This window comes from Centrocercus urophasianus, unplaced genomic scaffold, assembly GCF_019232065.1.
Source record: "Centrocercus urophasianus isolate 14NV4802_14NV808 unplaced genomic scaffold, USGS_Curo_1.0 seq_17, whole genome shotgun sequence".
NCBI lineage: Eukaryota > Metazoa > Chordata > Aves > Galliformes > Phasianidae > Centrocercus > Centrocercus urophasianus.
Genome location: NW_024884722.1, coordinates 29,265,910 through 29,291,635, shown reverse-complemented (window position 1 = coordinate 29,291,635; position 25,726 = coordinate 29,265,910). Strand labels below are relative to the sequence as shown.

The window sequence follows — 25,726 nt, the reverse complement described above, 5'->3', positions numbered from 1 at the left end:
TAACTAATTTCTGCATAGCACAGTTTGAATAGTGACAGAACTTTAGAAAGACACTGTGAGGGAGTGATGTGTACAGCCATGCGTACACAACTTTTGTAAGCACAAAGTCTTTTTCTGAAGCAAGTGGTTATTTTTAACTGCTTTAATGTGCTATTCCATACAGAGATTTGCAGGCAGGATATTCAACTCCACAAAAATTGAGAAATGACTCAAGAGATAGGGGCCATAACTCAATGCTATAAAGTTTAGGGAATGGTCACCTGCTGTAGAAGTTGCTTCTCTGGCTCAGGCTCTAATTTAGTATTATCTGAAAATTTTGCATGCTGCAGAGGAAATCAACAAGGAAGTTGGTTTTGCTATTTGAAAGCAGATGAGGAATGATGAAAAAGCCAAAAGCATATCTGATATCCTATATATAGAGGTAGATCCTAAAGTAATGCCTCCTATTTATTACCATGGAAACTACAACAGATACAAAGAATACAATAACACTATTTGAGAGAGCAAATTCTTAGCTACATAATGCTGTTTTTCAACATAGTCATCTCTATTAAGTATGCACTTTTGCCAGTAATGAACAAGAGCCTGCATGCCATGCGCATAAAGACTTGCACCAGTAGAGGTGATCCACTGTTTTACAGCTGCTACAATTGCATTGTTGCTAGAAAAACGTTGCTCACACAGTCTATCTCCACTGAACTGAGCAAGTGAAAGCCAGAAGGTGCCAAACCCAAACTGTACAGGGAGTATTGTAGGACAGTCCAGCTGAAATTGGCAGTTTCTTCCACAGTCTTCAAACTGGTATGGGACTTGGCATTTGTGCGTTGCAAGAGAAAGGTTGTCTTCTTCTCTGGCCTGAGTGTTAAGTCTGAGCCCTCAGCTTAGTCAGTGATGTGACATAGCAGTCAGAACTGACAGCTTGCCTGGGCCCCAGGAAATTCACAAAGATTGTGCCTTTCCTGCTCTGAAAGAGCACACATCACTTAACTGGCAAGGGCTGCGTAAAGAACTTTTTCTTCAATGGGGAATTCACATCACCACTCCATGGACTACCATTTTGACTTCAGCTTGTAGCGATGACTCCCTGTCTCATCACTGGTAATGATGCGATCTGGGAAATAGTCACCTCCAGCCTTCTATTGGTTCAATTCCTGACCAACTAGCATGCAGCGTCCTTTTGTTTCAGTGTAAGCATTTGTGGAAACCAGCTGGTACAAAAGTCATCCAACTCCTGTGTTGCCTCCATCATTTGCAATACAGTTAAGCTGATATTCAGTTCTGTACAAACTCTTGGTTATAAACCCACAAATTCATGTGGATGAGCTCATTGGAGCAGTCTTCATTTCATAATACAACAGGTGTGCATGGCTGTCTAGAACATGGCTGGTCTTTCATTTCACTGTCACCAGAGCTGAAATGTGCCACCCACTGCTTTACTGTGCTAACATCCAGTGTTTCATCTTCATAAACATTCAGCAACCATCAATGAATATCAATGGGTGCCATTTTTCCACATAGAGGAATTCAGTTCCACTCTTCTGCTTCATACATACTTCCATGCCGTGTCAGACTCCAACCTGTCAGACTGCCCCTCTGCTGCCATCTGTCACGTGGCAACAAACTGCAATGGAGTATTGGTGGGAAGGTTCAATCTCTATTCCATACCACCAACATCCACCTCTGACATCAAGGACCAACTTAATATAATGGGAGGCATTACTATCACAACAGCTCTCATACAGCATACAGTAAAAAACAAACAAACAAACAAAAAAAAAACACCAAACTACTAGGCAATACCTTAAATGTCAGTACTTTCCAGGTGACACATCTCTGCTTCAGCATTGCATAACAAACTTTTTTAGTGGATCCACAACTAGTGATAGCATGGATGTGTTTTTCAAGCAAGACTGCAAGTGGTTCAGAAACACGACACACACTTATATATGCTGTAGACTCACAGCATGTGTGATATGTGGCTGTTTCATACCCCAACACCTTCGGATTTTTTTTATTATTTTTTATTTTTTTTTTTTTAAGAGTATTTATATTTCTCACACCCCCAGCATATGCAGACTTTTCACTTCCTTGAGGACTCAGTTGGGCACAAGTTCATTACTACATGGTGGAGCGGAGCTTTGGAGAAAAAGACCCTAAAAATGAATCTTCAGTTCAAGATCTGAAAAAAAGAAACTTCCCCCAAAGGTGACCTGGTTTTCAAGTTCCCAGCTGCACTTCAGGCATTCCTCTTAGTACTGACTAAGCATGCAGTATCTTTTGCCTTATCAAATAGAATCACAGAATGTCTGGGGTTTGGAAGGGATCTTTGAAGATCATCCCATCCCAAAACCTCTGCTGAGGGCAGGGAAATATCTAGGGGGAGGAAAGGCTAGATGATTACTTTAATTGGCCAACAGTTACTTTATACCTCAGACTTGTATTCCAGTGCTGAAGTTCAAAAAAGAAAAAAAAAACCCTGCTAGACCTGATAGCAAATTTTAGAACTGCAGTCTGTTGCAAACTGGATATACGCAGTACTGTTGATTTTAACCACGTATGTTTTAACCACAATGTTAATAAGTAGTTCTTATACCTCTTCGTAATTTAATTTTTCCATCTGGGTACACACATGCAGAAATATCATGCATCCTTAAAAACGTTACCTCAAAATGGCATTACTGAAAAAAAAAAAAAAAAAAGCCTGTCAAAATGGATTAGAGCTTTTGAATTTTCTTAATACAATACCCTAAGATACTATAGTAGTGTTCAATAGAAAGTTATCTCTTTTTGCACATTATCATACAGATCAGATGTTATTAGCATTAAAAGAAGCTTAAAAGACAGTCAAATCTCTTTGGATATGTACAAACGTGATTTTATCTTGCAGTTCATTATAAAATATGGTCTACCCTGTGAATCACTTACTGAATCATGACTCAGTTTTAGTGCAAGCAAGTAGAAAGATGATAAATAAAAACTTTGGAAGTACTATATAGCTCTACCCTTAACGTAAGCATACAACAAAATATTGTAACACAGGATATTAGACTAATTCTGGCTATTGACTAATGCTTTGAGATGTAAAAGGAAAAAGTTCCTGCAGATCAGAGAATTATACAGCCAAACTAGCTTATTGTAAAGAGATGCTAGACTTCGTTTAGTTTATACAGTCACATTATTGATTCTGCTACCGGAACTGTAAGACCTTAATCCTGATAAAGCTGCTGGATTTATATCTGCTTACATGAATTGTGAATTTGGCTGAAACTGCATAACGGAACCTAAAAGAGGTTTTACTGAAATGTACTTGAAATACCTGACCACGTGGTTTTATTGCAATCAACTCTTAATTCTTGGTATATCAAAATTAATTGTAACAAAGCAACATACAATGAAATATGAAGTCAGAGCACTTGAACATTGCTATCCTCATGTTTTAGTTTGAGTTCTGAATAACTGTAGTGTAAGTAATTTGTAAGCTTTCCTTTAAGTTCTCCAGGGCAACCCAGTATTTGTGTTATTTTCTAAACAGTATAGTCCTGACACCGGTCTTACTGATAGAAAAGATCACAGATTTCAAATGGTTAAACTGGAGGATGAATCCCTGTCCTAATACTACTTTCACTGATACCAGAAGTAAACAGTATTTGCAGTTACTGTGCAGAACAGAAGCCTTTTGGATCTCCAGTCATAGTACTGTATTACATACACACCTGTATTACATACCACCTCATGGCTTCAGAACTTATCTGTAATATAAAGTTAGAAGCCCAGAGAAAAGTAACACATGTTACTGTGATAGGCAGAGAATTGGGACCAAATGGATCAGTACATAATTTAGTCTACTTTTATTTGACAAACTTCTCATACTATACTAATATAATTTCCGCATGAAGCAAACTTTTATCTCAGAGTTGATCTATTAGCAACCTGACGAGTTGTAGTAATATGAGCAAGGATTGTATCTTCCTATCTAGATTTAAAAGGCTGTGATCATAGTAGGATAACTGAGAAATAACATGGAGAAATTTGTTTAGTTACTAAAGCGCTAGGAGTTTTTAAAAAATAGTTTATAAATGAGGCTCTGTAACACACAGCACAGTAGGCTTAGAAAGTTCCCTGCAACTGACCACACATAAGAATAGAAGCACAATTTTCCTCTGGAGTCAAGTGAATGCTTAGCTTAGGAATGGAGTTCTTAAGCATTACAGTTTCCATTATACAATGCCACACCATCTGGTAGAAAGTGTTCTTATAATCTACACCCTTATTGAAACCACAGATATAAAGAACTTCTTTCATTGCACTTTGTTAAATTGTTAAATTTACTTCCATCTTTGGAGACTGACTGAGCTGTGATCAAGCCAACAAATTGTTTGGGATGCATATTATGGAGTTATGAACACAACAGAATAATATTGGTGGGGAAAAAAAAAAAAATCTCTCAGTGAGAAAATAGCCAGTAAAGGGAGTTGTAGGCAAATCTATAAAGTGCCTGCATTATGAATAAGCTTACAGCTAACAAATTTGAAAGAAGCAATGTTAATGTTTGTTTCTCTACCTATGTTTTGGATTCATGTGATAAGAAGGTAGGCTCTATTTTAGGTCAAACATACCTAGTAAGAAACAGGGCTGTACTTATGCCACATATAATTTCAGTTAAGTCACAAATGTGGATAAGTTTATCAGACAAGATTAGCAGAAACATGCACTGGAAAAAAAATTATTGAAAATCAATGAATTTTACTATAGTCCTAAGGATAACAAAGCATATGGCATAAGGCATATATATAGTAAATATACTAGAAGGATAACAAAGCATATGCATAAGGCATATAGACAGTATATATACTAGATAAGGGAATAGTACTATACAATTTTCCATTATAAAGGATAAAACCAAAGTCAGCACTAAGTAAATACTTGGCTTCTTTAACTATTAATAGAAACCCTCCCCCTTTCTTAATTCAGTGTTTGTTACAAAGAATAGTCAAGATAAGTGAAAAGCCGTCTATCTTCAAATACAGACCACTAAATCTTTTCCTGTGGTATTTGAGATACCAGAAAAAGTTGCATTTGCTCAATTCCATCCCAGCTGAAACTAAGACACTAAGACACTAAGACACTATTTAACCATCCTTTAAACTGAAAAAAAAAAAAAAAAAAAAGAAAAAAAACCCCACTTTCAAAGCAGTACCTAGAATTGATTTTTATTTTTCACAGAAAAGATACTCCAGAAAAAAGAAGAGTCAAGGAAGAACTCTCATCATGCATATGGGGACTATTAGATGTTCCATGCAGAGAAAGAGCATTCCACACAAGGAAATAATCTTACCCAGCAAATTCTCCACCTTGGGCTTGTGCCTGGCCTGCAATTGCATCCATGATGGCATCTTGGGAATACATGCTGATTGGGGTGTTATACTGGGCGTGAATTATAGTAGCCTTGCCGCCTAGGCCTTTCACCTCAATGGGTTTGTGTGTAGACAGGGCAGAGTCCTTCAGGACACTGGGGTTGAAACGCTCCGTGAAATCCGTACTGGATTGTGCAAGAGTGAGGTTCAACAGGAAGGGAGGGGAAGAAAGGAGAAAGGTGTGACAGTTAAGTGAGAGAAAAACTAACACAGGAGTGTATATGTGTATTCATGGCATCTCACCACAAAAGCTTCAGTTCAGAGAATAAGAGTAACAGTTAAAAGCTGGCTGCACTCATGAGTGACATCTTTGTGTTGGCTATTGGACAGATAAAAAAGGTGAAGAGTTGTCTTCATAAAAAATCCCTATGTATTTCTCATATTTACATATATTAAAATTGTTCTCTTACATGCATATGTAATTGTATTCATGCACATAAGCAAAGGCACACGTTTGTATGCATGTCCACAGATGTATGCACATCAGTGAACTCCCCACAAAGGTCATACACAGCACTAGGAAAGTACAATGAGGTGAAGAGATGTCAGCTTCTCTATTATTTAGAAGATCACTGTGCATAATTAATCACAGTGAAATTTAGTACTCGTGCCTTTTCATGCTGAAAGCCCTTCACAGCCTCTACAGAAGGCCCGCGTGTTGCAATAACATGATAAATGTTCAGTCTCAAATCTAATTATCTCATCGCGCAATCAACATTGCGGTCATATTTGGAGGAGATGCAGCCATCTTCTTCCAGTGGCTTTGCTTATGAGGGAAGACTTACTTGAGAAACTGAACTATCAGTAATATAATTGGAGTTCCCATAGCAAAAGGAAGAGTTGGTTTAATGTTGTACTTCAGCTAAATTGCACCTAGTTTCCTTGTACTGCCTAGCTGAATACTGTTACCATCCTACAGTTTGGACTGAGCACTGTGTGGATTTTTAACCAAAAAAAAAAATCAAAACCTCGGCTGTTAGTCACTAAAGTAACTGTCCTTCCTTAACCTGTGGAATATCAGATTAATATCCAGCCTGCTGATCCTACCCTGCCAACAGCAGGAGGATGACAGCAGTGCAGCTCCTGAATGCTCACCAGGACTAAGCAAAACTGAGAAATCCATCCTTTGGGAAATGCAGGTATTTCACAAAGATTTCATTTTGAACTGAGCCAAAAGCTAAGAAAGGATGTAACCCTCCTGCCCAAAACAGCAGCAGCAGTAGTGCAGTAATTCTGAGAAATGTAATCCAATTTGAATGGAATAAGTTTCATTTTCAACCTAAAACCATTAGATCATATTGACTATATTAAGTCTTCTGCTGAATTCTTTCCTGTAACTGAACTACACCTGCTTTGGTAGTGGAACAATACTGTTCCTATCAGTCATGAGTGAGCCATGGAGTGTGTCTGAGCACTAAATCTGAACACCCAACACTGCATTGAGGAAAAAAAGAAAATAAAGATGGCAACCATCGGACAGCCTTCCAATGATTAACAAAGATGATGCTCCATCACTGAATCCAGCCAGGAGACTCCACTATGCTTTAAGCTTTCTCTGTGGTGGGATGCCCTGACTGCAGATGGGCAGTAGGAGAGAGGCAGTTACATGTCATTCAGCAATACTCTACAGAACAAAAACAGCAACATGCTCAAGGAACAGAGACATAAATAAGCACATGCTGTACTACAGCCATAGCCTTTAATGACACACATCAACGCTATAAGGAAGGAGAATGGAAAGCTGAATTAAGAGATGATTTTCACTTTTCCCTGAACGCATAAAAATACATTTTCACATCTAAAACACCTCTTCATCAACTGTTCTCCAACATTATATTACTATTCTAATGACATCATCTGTCGAAAGGTGATGTGCAGAGATGTCCAGCATGTTATACTTGACTTTACAGCATGCACATGCCTTACTCTAACAACTGTATCTCTTTTCTTTGTGATATTCTCAGCAATCATCTACTCATTACAAACACATCGGTCCCCAAGATCCTGAATTTGCTGTTCTCATTTCCCCACACTACAAGGCTTAATAGAGATCCTAAAGCCAGGATCTGAGAACACTGTGAACAAAAAGATGGAGATTAAAACTGACGCTATAAAAGAAGATACGTAAAAATAAACACCAAAGAAAGGCAGTGACACCCTTACAATGTGACTTCTGCTTTCCAATACAGTCAGAACAATTATCACTGTAAGGTGTCAAGAGCTTTATTTGTCCAAAGGAGCTACATTGGTCACATGACATTTCTCCAACACCTCACTGAAATCAACAGAAAAATGCCTGTCCAGTGTAAATTTTAAGTATTAAATATTATTTCAATTTTATATATTCTAGTAGCAACCTTCTCTTATCAGTTTAAATTTGACATTTAACTAAAACAGATACTTATTTTAAGCTGAATTTAGCCCAGTCTCTTCAGCAATTTATTGACAACATTCAGCTCAGAGACAGAAGAGGACTTTAGGGAGAATTCTTTGCCCTCATCTTAGAAAACAAGATCAGAGCTGAGTATCTGTAAACTTCACTAATAAAGCAAATCAATCACAATTCCAAGTCAAACATGTATACTTATTTGGGGATGATTTTTTTTTAATTAGAGTAAATTTTTTTTTAGTTCTTTTCAGTGTTAATATTTATTGCCAGCCTAAATTCGAATTCTAATGGAGTGTGGCTTAAGAAATTATCTTAATGCTTAGACAAAAACACATCACAAATAATGCCCCTAAAAAGACTCTGATGAATCCTAAAGGCACAGACTACATAAAAAGTTAGAAGGAATCCAATCATGACTGTAGAGATGAGCAAGTCTGAAAGCATCTACAGGAACTAATTAAGCACAGATGCTAAGTCCATTTGCAGAATTAAAACACCACCAAGAAATGCTAAACACATCATGTGCTTAGAACAGAGCACCTCTGCACAACAATGGCAACATATGATGCTTGCCAAGCCAACAAGACTTTTAAAAAAAATGCTTGTAAGCAAGACACAGCAGGAAAATCAGGGATCATGCTACCCCAGAAAGCAAATCTTCACACATACAGCATAACACAAATACTTAGCACTATATGAATAATACTAACTTGGAAGTGGTGTTGGTTATAACCTAAAAGAAGAGAAAGAGAACAACATCATAACCAAACAGAAAGTATCAGTAGTTTTTACAGTGCAAAAGGAAAAGGTAGTTACAGCTTACTAAAGCTTTAAGACCATCTGCAAATAAGAGCAAAAATAAATGTATGCCTGAAAACCCCAACATGATTAAGAAAGGAAAAAAGGCAGGGATTATAGTTTATCTACATGGATTTAGTAGGGTACAATGGCATTTTGGCTGACCCTTGAGCACGATGTTATTACTGTACATCCCTGAATGTGCTGTTACCAAAGTGTATGGTAGGAAAAAAAGTGTTTGCAGATTATATTCTCAACTAAAAATAGTAAATGCGTTATAGAGATTATATTCATCCCTTAGGTACTAAATATTCAGGGGTGAAATTTGTTCTAGTCAGGTCATCCTCAAAATCAGTATTGCAAGATTGACTTTTTTGTCTTTTACTTGCTGGAGAATATTAAAAAAAAATTTTTAAATCTAAAATTGAGGAATATGCCTTATTATTTAACAAGCTATTGGCTGAAATTTTATTGCACATACATTATGCCAGCAGCGGTGTAAGCCAATTAATTTAAGCATAGATATTCCTAATTTTCTCACTGCGAAGACAGTCCTTGCGGTCTGTATTTTTTTGGCAATCCTTATCTGAATACTTTATTTCCTGTGCAATGTACACAGCCTGAAAAAACACATGGTGTACTCTGCTTCACTCCATAAGCAAGAAGAGACTGTGACTTGAATGGTAATTCCAAAAGAAACACAATGCCAAGCTGAAAACATAAGTCTTATGCAGTCAAAGCTGGGAGCAATGAAGAGAGCATGCTCAGACTGTCATATTTCATGACATTGCTAATAACTTCTGTTGATTTCAAGAATGGCTTTCATGGGCTGCATGTATATTTTCCTTTACTTCCTTCAAAGCTTAAATGATATTCACAGATGAGGAGAAACGCATCATAATTTGAGCAAATGAATAACAAAGACTTCAGGATCAATTCGTAATCATTTCTTCTTATTTAGCTTCATGCAACACAGTTACTGGGCACTACCCCTTCCAACTTGCTACTGCAATGCTGGATCCAGAGCAGATGTGGGACTGATACAAAGCACTGGACAGCAATTTTAGATTGACATTCAAGCCAGAATGTTAGGCTTTTTCTTTTGGGGAATCTTCGATATGCTGCCTTTTTTTTTTTTTTTTTTTTTTTTTTTTTTAAATATACAAGCATTTTGCAATTGGTTCACCCTGATGCATTTTTCATGACTGAAAAAACGCTCTTGAGAGTCAGAGCTGCAGTAAAGGATTTGTACTTCTGCATTTCCACAGAAAGGACATAACAGACCGCCTTCTGCAATTACCGTTCTTCAGCCTCTCAGATTCAGGAATATTCTTCCAATTTTATAAACCCTACATAAAGCCAAATATAACAATCTGTTACAGGAACCAGCAGAGCTATATTAGGAACAAGCTGTAGCCTGTAAGCATATCACTGATCCTATGTCCATTTTAGGTACCTACAGGATGACAGCTGGGCACTCATTTACAAAGAAATACGGTGTGAGAGTATCATTTTCTGAAGTGGATTCTGATGGATGCTTTAATCCTCTAATCCAAGTCTCTGCTTTACACATACAATGACAGAACTACAGGATCCTTACCACTGGTTTTAATGAAAGGATATATTACAAAAACAAAAATATGTGCAAAGATGAAAATCATTATATGTGTATACTAAGAACAGCTCAACAGCCACATATCAAAGATTTTTTTTTTAGGTGTGAAGATGTTATCGTTTCCTTCAAAGAGTAGTTTGTTTATATTTGGTATGCTATGAGAAAATCCTCTCTGGTTCTGAGCCACACACTATTTTAGCTTAATGCTAAATACGGACACATGAAGGACCCAACTTGCTGCTCACGGGGGTCACGCAGTAAGAAGCAAGTAACCCAAGCCACCTGGCAAGTACGTGCAGGACAGGTATCAACAGCCCTTGACCTACAATGTGAAAACTAACTTACACTGGAATGAAAAAGAACAGTTTAGAAGCTGTCACTCATTCTTCACATTTACTAATGTTCCCCTTCAGGAGCATAAAGTTCTGCACTTCTAATGAACCACCTCCGTGTTTTTCTACCCTGGCTCAGGATTCTCAACTCTTTATGTAAAAGTGCGTCAGAGCAACAAACGCTCTATGTTTCCTTGACTTCTTCAGAATAAATCTCAAAATTAGTTTTAGCTTACTGACAGGATTTTTCACGGTGAAACCTCTGACAGCAATTCACACAACTGAGCTTAAATGATTTGGTGAAAACAGCAAATTGAATTTGTATTTCAACCAATCGAAACAAAATGCATCTTCAAATTTACCCCCAAACCTGCATTTTCTTATAGGTTTTACTCCACTGATAAGTGCATGCCCATGAATGCACAGTTTTGAAGTTTCGGAATCTCATGACAATATCTCAACCAAAGCAACAAAGTCCAGAATGGATTTTGCAGGGCTTGGAGTGCCTTCCTTGCATGCTCTTTCACATAACAAAATGGAGACAAACATGAATGATACAAAGTCCCAAGGTAGTTACATATGTTTCACCTCACTATCACTTCACTAAGAGCAATTAGAATGATGCCTCTCACTTTATGGTTAACACTCCACTGGGATTGGGAAATATTTAATGTATTCATAAGTTTATTTGCATGTAAACAGATTTAGAATGTCCTAAACCTCAGAGAATTACCTGAGAAGATGGGATAAAGGCAGTTTTAATGTGGTTTTGTTTTTTTAAACAGAACACTTATATGATTTTTCATATATTGTCTTGTCATTCAAGTTCATACACACTTCCATGTCAAGTGCCATTCTGTCAGACTGCCCCTCTGCTGCCATCTATCACACATGAAAAAAATTAATGAAGTACTGATGGGAAGATTCAATCTCCACTTCCATACCATCAATATCCACCTCTGATACTGTGGGCCCACATAATAAAATAGGAGGCATTACTTTTGGAGCATCCCTTGTACATTTTGATTATGTGTACAACATGGAAAAACCACAGAACGAAGACAGAATTGGTGTAGCAATTGGATAGATCAGTACGAGGGAAAGGTGTTACAATAGAGGTGTGATGATAGAAGGACTGGCGTGATAGAAAGGTGTTATACGGGAAGGGAAGAACATTGCTCACCTGTATCAGAAGATTCCAGGTTCACGGGGGGGGAAAACTTCACCAAGGAGGGATCTCCAACCAGAGATCCTTCCCCACGGCCAGTCAGCCCTTAAAAGGGGTCTAAGAGAGGTGCAGCCAGGCTCCACCCCTTCCTGTCACACAGCTGAATTGCCTTCACCTGTGCTCCCTGGGCTGAGCTGGTCCTTTCCCCAGGTGCTCAGTGTTTCAATTAGCTTTCCTCAAGAAAACTGTAAATGAGAAGCATTTTGAGGCATACTTGGCTTACCTTGCCTATGATCCTGCTTTCTTTTAAGCATGAATTGCCCTTCTTAATTGTCCAGCATGCAAAGAGAGCGTAGGATTTCTTCTGTTAAGTTATTAGGAGTGGAAATGCTGAATCACTGAATTACAGAATTGCAGGAGTTGGAAGAGAACTCTAGAGACCAAGTCCAACCTCCCTGCTAGAGCAGGTTCCCTACAATAGACTGCACAGGTAGGCATCCAGATGGATCTTCAATATCCCCAAACAAGGAGAGACCACAGCCTTCCTGAGCAACCTGTTGCAGTGCTCTGTCACCTTCACTGTAAAGAAGTTAATCCACCTATTCGCATGGAACTTCCTATGTTCCAGTTTGTGGCCATTGCTCCTTGTCCTTTTACTACACATTACTGAAAAGAGCTTAGCCTCATCCAATTGCCTCTTGCACTTTAGTTACATATAAACATTGGTCAGATCTCCTTTCAGCCTTCTCCAGGCTGAACAGATCCAGGTCCCTCTGCCTTTCTTCACATGGGAGTTGCTCCAGACATCATCATCACGAATGCCCAAGAGAATTACAATAAATTATCTGAACCAGAAGAATCATCTAAAGCATTTATACATGCTCTTTCATAGGAATAAAATATCCTTTCCAAAAACCTTAAACCCGTACATTTTGCTCTAGCAAAAAGTGAAACTCTTCTGTATTTGCATATAAAGTAGTTGAAAAGGTGCATTTATAATCACATCTTGAATGGATTGCCTGAAATTTTTGTTATCTCACGTAAACAATTTTCTCCTATTGAAGAAAGGAATTTTCCCATATTCCCAAGATAAAACTTCATTTTAAAATAGGCATGAATAAACAAAATAAATATAGTAGCAGATTAATTCATGAAGGCAGAAAAAGGAGAACTCATTTCTCATTGCTTTTCTCCTCACATGCTGCAGTCTGAGTCACATCACACACCTAAGAGTAACGCAGTTCTCTGGAATACATTAACAAACTGAAAACCTTGACAGTGTGACATCAAACTTTGTAGGGAGCATCTGCAGATCATGCCTTCTTAGTATACTAGTTAAGAACACAATGATCAGATGTAAGACAGATTATGTTCAAACCAGAGGATTCAACAAATGGCGCTTTAACTCATTTTACATAAGGAAGCCAATACATACAAGGGAGGGATTAAAGCAGGACATTGCAGTGCACTAGCTTGTCTGGCTTGCTGGTCAAAGCAGTTCTTCCTTAGGAAAGTACCAAAGGGTCAAATCTCTACTATAGCTGCTTCTGTAACGGCTGGTAGGGATACTATGTTCTAGGAGAATACAAACATCATTTTAAAACTGAAAATGCCACAGCTCTGACTAGATTACAGATGCCACTGTCACTGTGATTCTTCTCATGCTCTGATGATTATTGCCAATTCATATTGCAATTCAGATAACAAAGACCTTACTCTGTAATGGTACTGTGAATATGTTTTTGGGGGTACTAAACAATTTAAAAATCGTTCCAAACTTCAATCATGACTACAACACAAATGAACAACAGGGCAGGTACTATTACATTCATTTTCCAACAAAATCTTGTTTGAATATTACTATGAATTTATTGAAACATTAAATATTTTACCACGTTACCTACCCTATAGGAAGTCCACCTTCTGAAGCCCTCCGTCTGAGACTTAATTTATGCATCTCAGCCATTTCCCTTAGAGTTTCTGCTGAGTAAAGGCCAATAGGGTTGTTATATTGCCTTGCAGGGCTCAGCTGGCGTACAGGACTATTGCCATCAGTCAGTAGAGGGCTTAGTTTTGAACCTAGATTACTCTTTGCAGGTGAAACATCAGGAGTCACGGACTGAGAGGACATGGAAGATCTAACTGTGGTAGTCTTTAAGTAAGAAGAGCTATTTGAAAAGCTGATCTCCTCCTTGTTGAAGTAGCCTGAAAATGTTCCATTGGTTGCTAAAACACTACCCATAGGCCCAGTCGCCGTGTTAGTTAGAGGACTGAAGGTTGCTCTGTTGCCATTGATTTCCCAAGCAGGTTCCTGTAGTAGCAAACATGCAGGCCAAGAAAAGAAAAAAAAAGAAAAGAGCAATCATAGAACACATGCAAAAAATAATACATCTGCAATCACTGCTTTCTAAACATATTGATAAACTAGCAACAAACGGATTAAGTGCCAAAACATCCAACCTTTCAGGGAAGATTTTCAACAAAGAAGCTCACTGTTTCAAAATCAGGGAAGTAAAACATACTCAAGCACTTTTTATCCTTTTTTTAGTTCAAACCAACAAATTAAAGCTTATTATTAGAAGAGCATTTGCTATTGGTCAGCTTCATAGCAATGATTGTATACAAATACAACACTGTCTATTAGTTTCTAAGATAATTAAGAAAACTTAAAGAATATCCTAAGGTCAGAACTATCTGAAATAATATACAAACATAAAAGTCAATCTTATTATTACAAAAACATAATTATTCTAAACCACACCATTCTATTTTTCATGAGTACACTTAAAGTTATTGAAGCCCACACCTTGCATTGCTTTCACAGGCTTTGGTTCATGCTGATTAGGCCATGCAGCATTGTTAGCAAATAGACCAAATGGATTCAAGAATAGATATCTGTTCTACAGACAAAATGCCTCTGTATTCTGACAATTTCTGTATAATTTCCACTTGAATGAGTGTGTGCATGAGTACATGGCTGATGGCTTTATGATCCTATGGCTACATCCCAGATAGTGTTTCTAACTAGGACTGCAGTCAAAGTCACAGTAAACTCTCCTAACAATAACTACACTCACAAATGTCTGTGCTGGTTCTCAAATTAGAAGTGTACTAGCAGAAACTAGTAAACTTGTATAAGACAGTACTATGCTTCATTTTAATACATGATTTAGTATTAATGCAGTTTAGTGCAACTGAAGTAAAGGGAAATATCAAAATAGAAAAATAATGCTTCTCCTGCAACATGAAGAAGTAATACTTATCAAAAAACCCACCTGAACATCAGTTAGAAAGTGCATGTAAAACTTCTGTTCTCACATTAGCTAAAACATCCTTTTCCTTTTTCTGCCCTTCAGTTCAAACTTATTTTGGTATAGCACCATCTAAATCATTGGAACTGGAAAGCACTGAGCACTTCACAGGACACACTGAGCACACTTAGGGTTAAACCACCCTTTAGTTCCAGCTACTAGCAGGGTGCAGTGACTGCAGTTCTGTGTTTTTTGGAAGGCTGCCTGCTTATAGTATGAACAATTTTATCAAAGAGTGATATAAACTGCTCTTTCAGGTGGGCCTTTTATAACTTTGCTCTCTGTTTTCTTATTCTTTTTATCTAATATTACAATAATAGAAAACTACTAGTGCTTTGGATATGTATATTAAAAAAAACCACTTTTTACCATTCTGCTTGTCAGCTCTTTGTCTTGACAATACCTAACTCTGAAGTTTCCTTTTTTCATTTAAGCAAAGCACCATCTTCATGTTTTAACTTGTCTGTTCAGCAGGTCATGCTCCCTACACCCAGCATCTTTGAAAATGTTTTGCATTTGTAGCTTTGGGAAGGTTTCCTCATGCAACATGAAGAAAATGTTAGCATGATCAATTATAAAAATTACCCTATCTGGGGTATGATGCAGAAGTGTTCCATGTTTGAGGAAAAAAAGGTTTTCAGAGGCACTCACTTCTGTGACTTTAAATGGTTCTCAACATTTAATGGTGTATTCTGAAATATCTAATGCTCTTGTCAAAGCTGTGGTTGACAAGAAGAGTAAGTAAAACAATTTTTACAATAAAAAATTTTTGACAGCCCTTCTGGCAATGAAGGGAAAAAACAGAAGTTAAAATCTTAAAGGCTCAGTGACAAGCAAAATTCTAATACTAATACTAATAACATTTTTCCCATGCTTGCTTTTCGAACCTAGAATCCTGAGTTCAACTCACCCTGTGCATCTTTTAAAATAAGGAATTAAATAGTTTCAAAAGCAGCTACTTTATTATATTTTTTGGGTCTGTAATTCTGTAATTTGGATAAGATATTCTATAGCTGAGATGCCCAACAAAATATTTTAGTGCTTCGCAACTTACAGGTTTCTCTAGAGCCCATAATAACCACTTGAATTTTATCTGAGAGGCTTAGAATCCTGGCTCCAGTCTTAATTGGGTTCTGCATGTTTTTCTAGAGGAGGATCACTCCCATGTTTCTCTCTGTACCTGCAGCTGTAACAGGTGCCCAGGTACCCACACGCTCACAGTTCAGAGATCCAGCCAGCCGGAGGCTGCAGTCCACCTTGGGGGACAGGAACAAGAAGGGGACACAACTCTGAAGAAAGGACAGAGCTCACAAGCTGCTCTCAGTGAAAGCTAGTACAAGAGCAGGTAGTAACCTACAGGGACATTTTGCCTGCTTTGGACTGGCACTGCTGTGTTTGCCATATTTAACATACTACATGCACTTCCCCATAGCCTTACATGAGCCATACACCTGCAAATAATTTAGCCTCTGATTCTCTATGTTTGCTGGTATAGGTTACCATTAAACTTCTTTACTTCGATACTGAGGTTCACTAGAAAGATATATATATTACTTTACCCTCTTAGATTTTTCTAAATTGCATATTTAAGATTTAGGGAGGTTGAGTATATTTGGAAAATCAAGATAATATGAACTGATCAGTTATAACTAATTGTAGAAGAACTAACCCATCCAAAGCTAAATATGTGGGAGAGAATTATAACATTAATACATTTAGAATGTTTTGAACCAAATATTGCAGTCCAATAAAATGAACTTAGAACTTTTTTGTTAATAAACATGAAGAGATTTTAGCTGGCATTAATAGCTGCCTGGGGCTGTAGAAATAAATGTGAAGTGCTATTCCTTTTAAAGTTAATAAATAAAATGGAATTACATGCTCCAATCATCATATTGCGAAGCTGAAAACAGCAACCCACCAGTCTTAAGTGGCCTACTGCATGTTTCCAAGTATTACTGAATAAATAGAAAGCACTTATTGTCTCTCAAAATGTTTTTTAAAAGCAGCAAACACACAAAGCTGTGTTCTCAAGCTAAGTCACCACTTGTGCAAACGAACGTTGCATGCTAGCTGAAAGGGGACAAATAATAAAACAGTACAGAGGTGATTGACTAGAAAAAGTATCTGAAGGAGCTATATTAGTTTGTTACATTGAAAAATCAGTGGCTTCTATCTATGTTTACTGTGAACTTCCTTTCTAAACCTTGGAATAAAAGGACATGCAAATAGATCTGACTATACAGCATCCATATTATAGAACTGCCAGTGAACTAAAATCCAGATATTTCATTAATCAGAACTCATTTTCATTATTTTAGTGTTACTGAACACTAACAGTAAGTGAAGGGAAAATTACAGGGAAGCCCTAAGAAACAACGGCTGATGATTTTACCAAGCTTTATGACATAAACGAACCTTTGCTTTCATTCCACAAGCAATTTCTAGCTGGAAGAGTAGCACACTAGCAACTCATTACTAGAGTTCATAGTAACCCAGCAGTGCCAGGTTAGCATTCTCCACTTTAAGTTAATACTCGTGTTAGTTCAAGTGTAGGGTGTTTCCCCTTATCTGGGGAGAAAGGGATGAAACACGAAGTGGATAAAAGAGCAGTGATACAATTTCTTTTCCATATTCTGCCCAATAATCACCTTACTATCTCTTTGCTGTTGTGATCCCTCATCCTGGAATTGTTCCTGGGACTACATCTTAGAATAAAATACTGTTCTTTCTCTATTTTTTTCTTTCAGGTCAGTCACCACAGCAGATCAATACAGGAAAACAGTTTTTGAAATATGAAGTTCAGATTTCTAATGCTGAGTAGCAGCATTACTTCTCAGGAAACACAGCCAACAGTAACAAGCACCCCCTTGTTTCCCAACTGTCTCTCATCCCAATCTGCCTTGTCATCACTGCGGCTGGAAGGGCAAGATGACGTTTGCAACTATGCCAGTGTGTTGCTACTCTTCAGGCGACCAGAAGAGGAGGCTCTGGCATTGAGCAGTGGGCTTGCAGAAATCTACTGCGAGGGAAAACTGGGTTTTAATTTCCCAGCGTAATGGCAGTGAATGAGCTTAAAACTGACAAATGCAGAGGAATCTCAAACATTTGGGAATTCAAGGAAGCAACAAATCAGTTCAGTTTCTATTCTGCAATATTATTAGTTCTTTTTCTTATAGATATTTCTGTGAAGAGCAAATTCTGCTTTTATATATTGGAGAAGCGAGAAACATTTATATAGAAAAATACTTCACCGGTTTTTCAGGTCCCTTTTTTTGAAAGCTCAAGTACCTTTTGTCTCTTTCTTATAGTCCATACAGTCTTTATTATAAATGACTCTGGCTTTTAGCACTTCTGGGAGAATGGTTTTACATCTCTTCCACTACAGTAATGAATTTGACCTCCCAGCATGCCCAAGAAAAAGGTGTTACTTTAAGCTTTTTATATAAAAGAGAATAGAGGCACAATGGCATTAAATGAGTCTGCTCAAAGACACTCAACAAATAGCTTTTGGCTCAGCCTTCTCTTCCATAGTACAGCTTGCTAAAGAGACCTATCCTCCCTTCATCTATTTTCTCTTAGCCACATGGGTACCTAAATTTGTCAGGAAACAAGTCCTTAACATTATGAGATCCTCAATGGGATTCTGTAATGTGTGTGTTCAGGAAGGTAGTTATATTATAACAATTAAAGAGGCTTTCTTAATACCTTTACACAAAGGGAAAAATGTTAAATCAGTGCTTAGCCTTAAAGGCTCGGGTCAACTACTTTGAACTGCGCTGAGCTGAATCCTCACCTGTATTATGCACGCTTGAAAAGCTGGCAGCAGCTCACTGACTGGTAATGGCTTCATCTCAAGTCCTTGGATTCATACCTACTCTTCTCTCTGTTTGAATGCTGTTAGCCATAGTTATCTCCTCCTCCTCCACCTATGCTACATCTGTGGTGACATATCTGATTAAAACATCACAAATCAAAACTGTTTCAAGTTTAAGACTAATGTTAGAGAAGAAAATACTGGAACTGCAAATCAGTTTAACTCTTATTTTCAGTAATATCCTGCAGCTCAGCTGAAGCCATACTTATAGTTGCAGAACTTGTACCATCTGTAACATCAATCAGCTAAAAAAGGTAATTAGAGAATGTATTGCTTGGGATAGATAGGAAAAATCCTATTGTCCTTCCTTACATCTTTTTTTAAAAGATGCACCTTTATTTCTCTTTAGTGCAGAAAGTGATGACCATAACAAAGAAGAAACACATGCTTCAAAATTAGTGGAAGCTACATTCTGATCAGAATAACATACACAAGAATGTATGGTTTATAATAAGACACTGAACTTGCACATGCAGATTTTTTTTTAGCTAACATTGCCGTGGCTTAACCTTCACCAGAAAGAGGTAAGAAAAACTTCCCTTGATGTTTGAGGTCAGCACTGTCATGATTTGTTTCGTAATGTCATTTTTTGCTATCTTGGTAAGGCAACTTAACTCTTTTCAAGTGAACCATCAAAGTCTAAACGTTGTCAAGCAGTGATGTGGAGGTGGCAGCTTCTTGCATATGTGTCAAAGAACATTTCTACAGTGACAGTGTTAACAGGAATAATATAGGGATAAACAAAGAAACATTGATTTTAAAGTGTACTTACTGTGTAACATATCTTATTGTGACATCCTCACACTGCTGTTTGTGCCACTAAAATTTTATTCTGGATTTTGAAACCTATTTTCCAAAGGGTCAATGCCTTCATTACATTCCAAACCATCCTCAGAGAAGAATTCCACTTTCTGCACTCAACATTACCTTTATTACTTTATAACAACTAAACTCACTGTTGTCCACTTCAACTATTTTTCCATTACTCAGATAAAAGTCTTAGGCCAGGAAGACATACTGCTGGCTTTCAGTAGGCTTGTTTTTATATCTGGTCAGCAACTTCCATGCTCCAAAACAAAACTGTTACTCCTAACCTGCTAATGGCCCCCCACTCCAGCACTCCACTGCTGCCTGTTCCACTAGGTTTTTTTTAGGCAGGATCTCTGGCCTGTTTGAATACTGTCAGAAAACCAGATCCCCACCATGCCTTCACGTAGATGTCACCTTCTCCAAATAAAGGTGCTACAAATTCTCTTTTCCAGCTGCAACTACTGCTTATACCCCATTCAGAATCCTACCTTCAGTAGCTGCTATAAGCTTTTCCTAAGCCAGGATACACAGAATGCTCAAGTGTAAGACGACATGCTCTTGAAAAAGAATCAGATCCTGTGGTATTATATCACTTAGGCAGATCAAAATAGGAAACGTGAAGTGCATTTTATGACTTCTGTGTCAAAGGTGCTTTTAAAAACCTACAGTGTGTAGAGTTAATTCTTCTATAGGGTAGTTGGATATGGAAAACAGTTTTGTGTAGTAAGCAGCTTTGAATGCCTATGGCAATAATTTTCAAATTGACAGCTGCTATGGAAGGATCATGCCTAAAACAGAACTGTATAAATAGATTCATTTTTATACAGGCTTTTATAGGCCTGCAGTGAGAGTAGTCAAACTTGTCATACCTGTGTAGGTGTTAGTGAAGGTCTCAAAAGAGAGTCACCAGTCTTGCATTGGGGAATAGCTCTGAAGAGAGATCGTGTACTTGTTGCCTTGAAAACTAACAGCACTCTGCGTAGTTCTTAAAGGAAAATAAGGACTTGATTCCCCTTCCTGCCCTGTATTTTGCTGGTGCATTGGAACACCAATCTAATTGAAAGAATGATCCACCCTTTTTTTCCCCAGGAATTTCTAAGTACTGTTTGGCACGTCTTCCAATAACTTTCTCCTAGATAACACTTGTAAAATCATGATATAAGGAGAAATAACTCTGAGCAAGATCAATTATTGATTTCTTCCCTCACCAAAAAGATTACAAGATCCAGAATGAAGTAACATTTTTTCTGACTCAACTGATAAACAGCTCTTCAAGTTCATTTCAAATTTAGCAAAATAAAATTGACTCAAATTATTCTTCCCGGTTGTGTTTTCTAGCTTCTTGCTAGCTTCTATGTGCCCATGGTAGTTACGTGGATGATGCCAACTTCCTAAGTTTTGAATTTGGAAAGTATGGTGTTTATTTTAAACAATGTTTTACAAATTATCACCAGAAATTTGAACTATTAAAGTAGAAGGAGATCACCTAGTTCCCCATGCCTTTTGATCATGAATGTTTCTTTCTTATGTTACAAGGTTGGGATGAAACTGATGCAGAATGAATAAAATTGCAGTAAGGGAGATTTTACCTCCTCTCCATTTATCTAATTAAACCCATCACCAATACAAACATCCTCCTCAGTGCTTTAGCCTTAAGGATGTATACCATCTGTCAGGCACCCTAACTCCTCAGTTTCTCCAAAATATATCTGATGTCTTGTCAGAGAGTCACTGAATGGTTGTTCAAATACAAACATTTAAATTATGGAAACTAACTACATTTAAGAACAGAAGCCAAGCCATCCATTTCCTCTGCCACTTGCTGTTATTCACTAAATCAACTCATCGTTTTATTTCGATGTTTGTTGAACAATGCAACAAGAATGTGATATGGTGCAAATCTTCAATTCTCTGGTATGTCTGTGTTTCAAATCAGTGCATTTCCAGTTGTAGCCTGGATTCAGTTACACTGAGGCACAGTCTAAAGGGTTTTTCCCCAAGAACAAACAAAAACAAGTGTCTGTTTTCAGCATTTGGTAGCCACTTTCTTACATGAAAAAAGTCAGGAAGACAACAGATTCTTTGCTCAGAATGAGATCATAGGACAGCTAGATGCCTTGGTTCTGTTAATCAGAAACTAGCAAAATATAGGTCATCAGGTACATTATAATCAGTTTTGCTTCCTATGCGTTCATTCAATATTTATTTAGGATGGACAAAATATATTTTCAGTAGTAGGTATTTACCTTCACTGTGGTAGATAAAAATGTTAACTTTGGCTGAATGTAACTGTGTCACATACCTTCTGGTGGGGAATTACAGCTCTGGGTGAGTCAATTTTGGGTGGTGTGGTTGAAACTGGCACTGGACGTTTCGATCTGAGGATTAAAAAAAAAGATTTTGCAATCAGAACTCTTTTTTCCCAGATAAAATTTTACATTTCTTGCAAAAATGCTACTTCATCAGTAGTGAAAATTAGGCAAAGCTAGTACATTTTCTAGTCATCATAAAGCTTTTTCCATGTTCTCACTAGCAAAAGTCTTAGATGTGAAAAATAATGCCTGATTTAGTTTCTCTGAACAGTGAAAAGCCTTCCACTTTGCATCACCCATTTTCTAGTACCTTATGACTGGATTTTTACAGATGCCAGCTAGCTGTAACAGGAGATAAACTCATGTTTGGACAGCATTCTAGAAAATGGGACTTAAAGTGGCTTAAAATGCAATGACTATGCTTTGATACTGAGGCATGTCAAGATCAACTCCTCAAAAGATTATGACTTTATAGTCTCAACAGTAGATCACTTCACTCCAAATACTCACCACCTTCCATCTGTGTTTGACAAATACATGAGGATTTTAAAAACTGAAGTAAACCATACCGAAATATTTGCAAAACACACAATGCACCCTTTAATTGGAATATAACAAAATCAATTTAGCAGATTTAAAATGTTAACTAAGTACTTCAGGATGCTCAGAAAGTGAAGATGTATTGTGAAGGTTTTGAGAACTTCACTGAATGCCCTTCTGAAATCTTCCCAGAAAATGAACTGAAGAAAGTACAGGTAATCAAAGGAATCACAGTTCTGCTATTGCTGTGCTATTGCCAACCCACAGATTAGAGTTATATTTCAAAACCTCATCCATTAAAAGTATATTTTGTAATATAACAAAAATGAAATAAAAGTACTTAAAATCACACAAAACTGTTACTGAAGTAGAATTAACTAAGATGTCTGCAAACGTTTGCTTTAGAAAATAAATGAATAGAAGACATTGTACAAGTTAGGAAAACAGTGAACAGTAGGAAAAGGAAAAATAAAGCTATGCTGGACATAAAGTAAAATTGAAAAGACAACATATATACAATTGGTAGAAGGCAAAATTTGTTTCCTAGAGTAGTTGATTAACCTGAAGTAAAATTTAACGCTAGAAGACAACATTGAGACTACAAGAATAATAGGCCATCAGGATGGATTAGATAGTTATCCCTATAACAAAAACACAGAAGATGCTTTTGGTCCAGTAAAAATATGTAGCCATACAGGTTCTCATTTTTCATAGCACAACTAAGACTGATAAGGGAAGATATTCCATTTTAGGCTCTTTATTTCCTTACTGAGGGCTGTGTTGCTCTTTCCAATGACATACCTAACAAGGGCAGCTACTGGAGAGAAAAAACTGAGAAAGACAAAAGCTGGGGCCAGTCATAGTGGGAATCCGTGTGTTAAAACATAGCATCACACTGAGCTGTGTATTTAGCTTTAGTTGCCACATATAAAATGAATTATCTTCACAGGAACTGGAAGATTTCTTAATGGAGAACAGAAATTATGTGACTCTTTTAACCTGCCCACAACACAGGGGCTGGAACTAGATGTTCTCTCAGGTTCCTATCAACCCAAGCCACTCTATGAATGTATAATTTCTGAAGCAGGAGGCTAGAAAATCGTAAAAGGCACTAATAAGTGATATTTACAGATTGCATATATTGTAATATAATATCAATCCAAGAAAGGCTTCAAGTTCCAAGAACGAAAGTTGATTGCTAACTGCCTAGAAAAAACTTTCCTCAGTGATGCATTATTAACCCATCTTTTTTCAGAAGTGCTTCCACCAACCATTTCAGCTAAGAGAAAAAAGAAGTCATTTAAGATGTGCACACTCATCGCAAAAGAAAATAAAGTAAGCTCCAACCCAGAACACAGAGAGTTGCAAAAAAAACTAACTGAAAAAATTTATAAATAAGTAAAGATTTAGGGGAGATTCTGATCCTCCTTCTGTTAGTACCCAGGTATTTCTGTGAAGTTACTGAGGGGGTCCTAGACATAGTCAAACCCAGAGCCAGGCAGCATGGGCACTGAGTGTACCTTCTGCTCTATCCATTGATCATGAATTCTAGTGCCAAAGTTGCTCAGCAGTGTAAATGCTTTTTGTTGCTTTTACATGCAGTACAAACAGCTGCATACAGCAAGTTTAATGCTTAACTAGAAAATATTTGTATTGCATTATCCTGGGCTGCATCAAGAAGGGTGGCCAGCAAGGTGAGGGAGGTGATTGTCCACCTCTGCTCTCGTCAGACCCCATCTAGAGTACTGCATCCAGGCCTGCAGTCCCCTACAATTCTGCTGCTTATTTTATCTCTATTTTTCCCAGTCATTACTTCACCACAGAAGATGCTAAGGAGCTTTATTTCTTTCAAACGTTGCTCATAAACTACCTCTGCCATTTACAGTGTTATCCAACAAAGATTATTATTCCGCACCAACTTGAAGATTTAAAGATATTACTTTAGAACAAGAAGTGTTCCTACATAACTCTGTCTTGGATGTTTGTAACTGTGATATTTAACAACAGAATGATAAAGCTTGCTAAATTTGGCACAGGTTTGCATCGGAGAAAAGGGCAAAAGAGGTGAAGTCAATTTGTGGAATGAAAAATGTATGTACTTCTAAAGTGATTATTTACATAAGAGCTATCATTCCTCAGGGAAAATATACTGCACGTTCAGGATATTTTTTTCTCCCTTCTTTTCTAGCCATATCCTGCGGCACCACTAACTTAGATTTTTTGCTTTTCAAGTCACTAAGGTGCTGCTGTACGTGTCTGTCTCAGCTTACATTTTAATTCATTGACTGCAAAATTATTTTCTTCCAAAAACCCATGGAGTACACTCAGTTTGTAGAGTTGCGAAGAATATGGAAGTCCAAATTCTACAAACGATTGTGATAGTTATAGATTTGGTGTTGAAATATTCCAGGAAATTTTTTTTCCAAGTCAAAGCAATTGATTTGTTTTCAACTTGTCCACATTTTGTTTTCTAGTTTTAAAGTTAAAAGTGGAAATGAAAGGCTTGTTTCTTTCTCAGCCTTAAAAAAGCCCAAATACGTAATCCCAGAATTTTTTTAATTCTTCCCTAATATCTCCTGTTCCGGGAAATATCTCTGCCTTACTGAAGTTTAAAAGCAGTAGGGATCTAGTTTTGAGAAGCAGTTCAATTTTGTTAGTACTGTTGATATAACTGTCAAAATTTCTACTTGTTCCCATCTACCTAAATATATCTTTAATCAAAGAGCACTTGACTTCAATTCTATTATCCTTGCACTCACAACAAATATTCATTAGGACTCAGCTGCACTGAGAGGAGCTGCCTGCTTAAGGAAGAGCTTCCATAGCGTTCGAATTCTGTAATGCAATTACAGCTTATCCCTACTCTCAGGAGCACATCACCATACTTGGAGACAGCAGATACGATCTAACAGCTGATAGCTCTTTTTCATGTACATGGCATTTTTTTGTAGTTGATAACTTTGGCAGTCAGTGTCCACCTCCACTTCTTGGATTCTCAGGACAGCTAAAATCATTTTTACATTAAGCTCTTGTTGTTACTTCATTATATATGTGACCATCTATATACACTGATTAAGATGCTCAAAATGTGTCTTACTGTCTCAAAACTTGAAGAAGGGGGGGGGTCTATAGAAAGGTAATAAAACAAATCAACTACAAA

The 25,726-nt window shown here is 37.4% G+C and overlaps 1 protein-coding gene across 2 annotated transcripts in view; it reads right to left on the bottom strand.

The window, feature by feature from the left end:
* Nucleotides 1-25,726, bottom strand: part of LDB3 (LIM domain binding 3) — a 78,684-nt gene that overhangs the window by 6,604 nt on the left and 46,354 nt on the right. The window contains exons 4-6 of one of the 2 annotated variants that reach the window (XM_042817678.1): nucleotides 22,017-22,092; nucleotides 8,514-8,536; nucleotides 5,336-5,539 (exon numbers count right to left, since the gene is read on the bottom strand). In XM_042817678.1, the coding sequence (XP_042673612.1) occupies nucleotides 5,336-5,539; nucleotides 8,514-8,536; nucleotides 22,017-22,092 (303 nt within the window). Of the gene's footprint in view, nucleotides 1-5,335; nucleotides 5,540-8,513; nucleotides 8,537-13,620; nucleotides 14,028-22,016; nucleotides 22,093-25,726 lie in introns of both variants that reach the window. The other variant, XM_042817677.1, reaches the window with a different exon arrangement.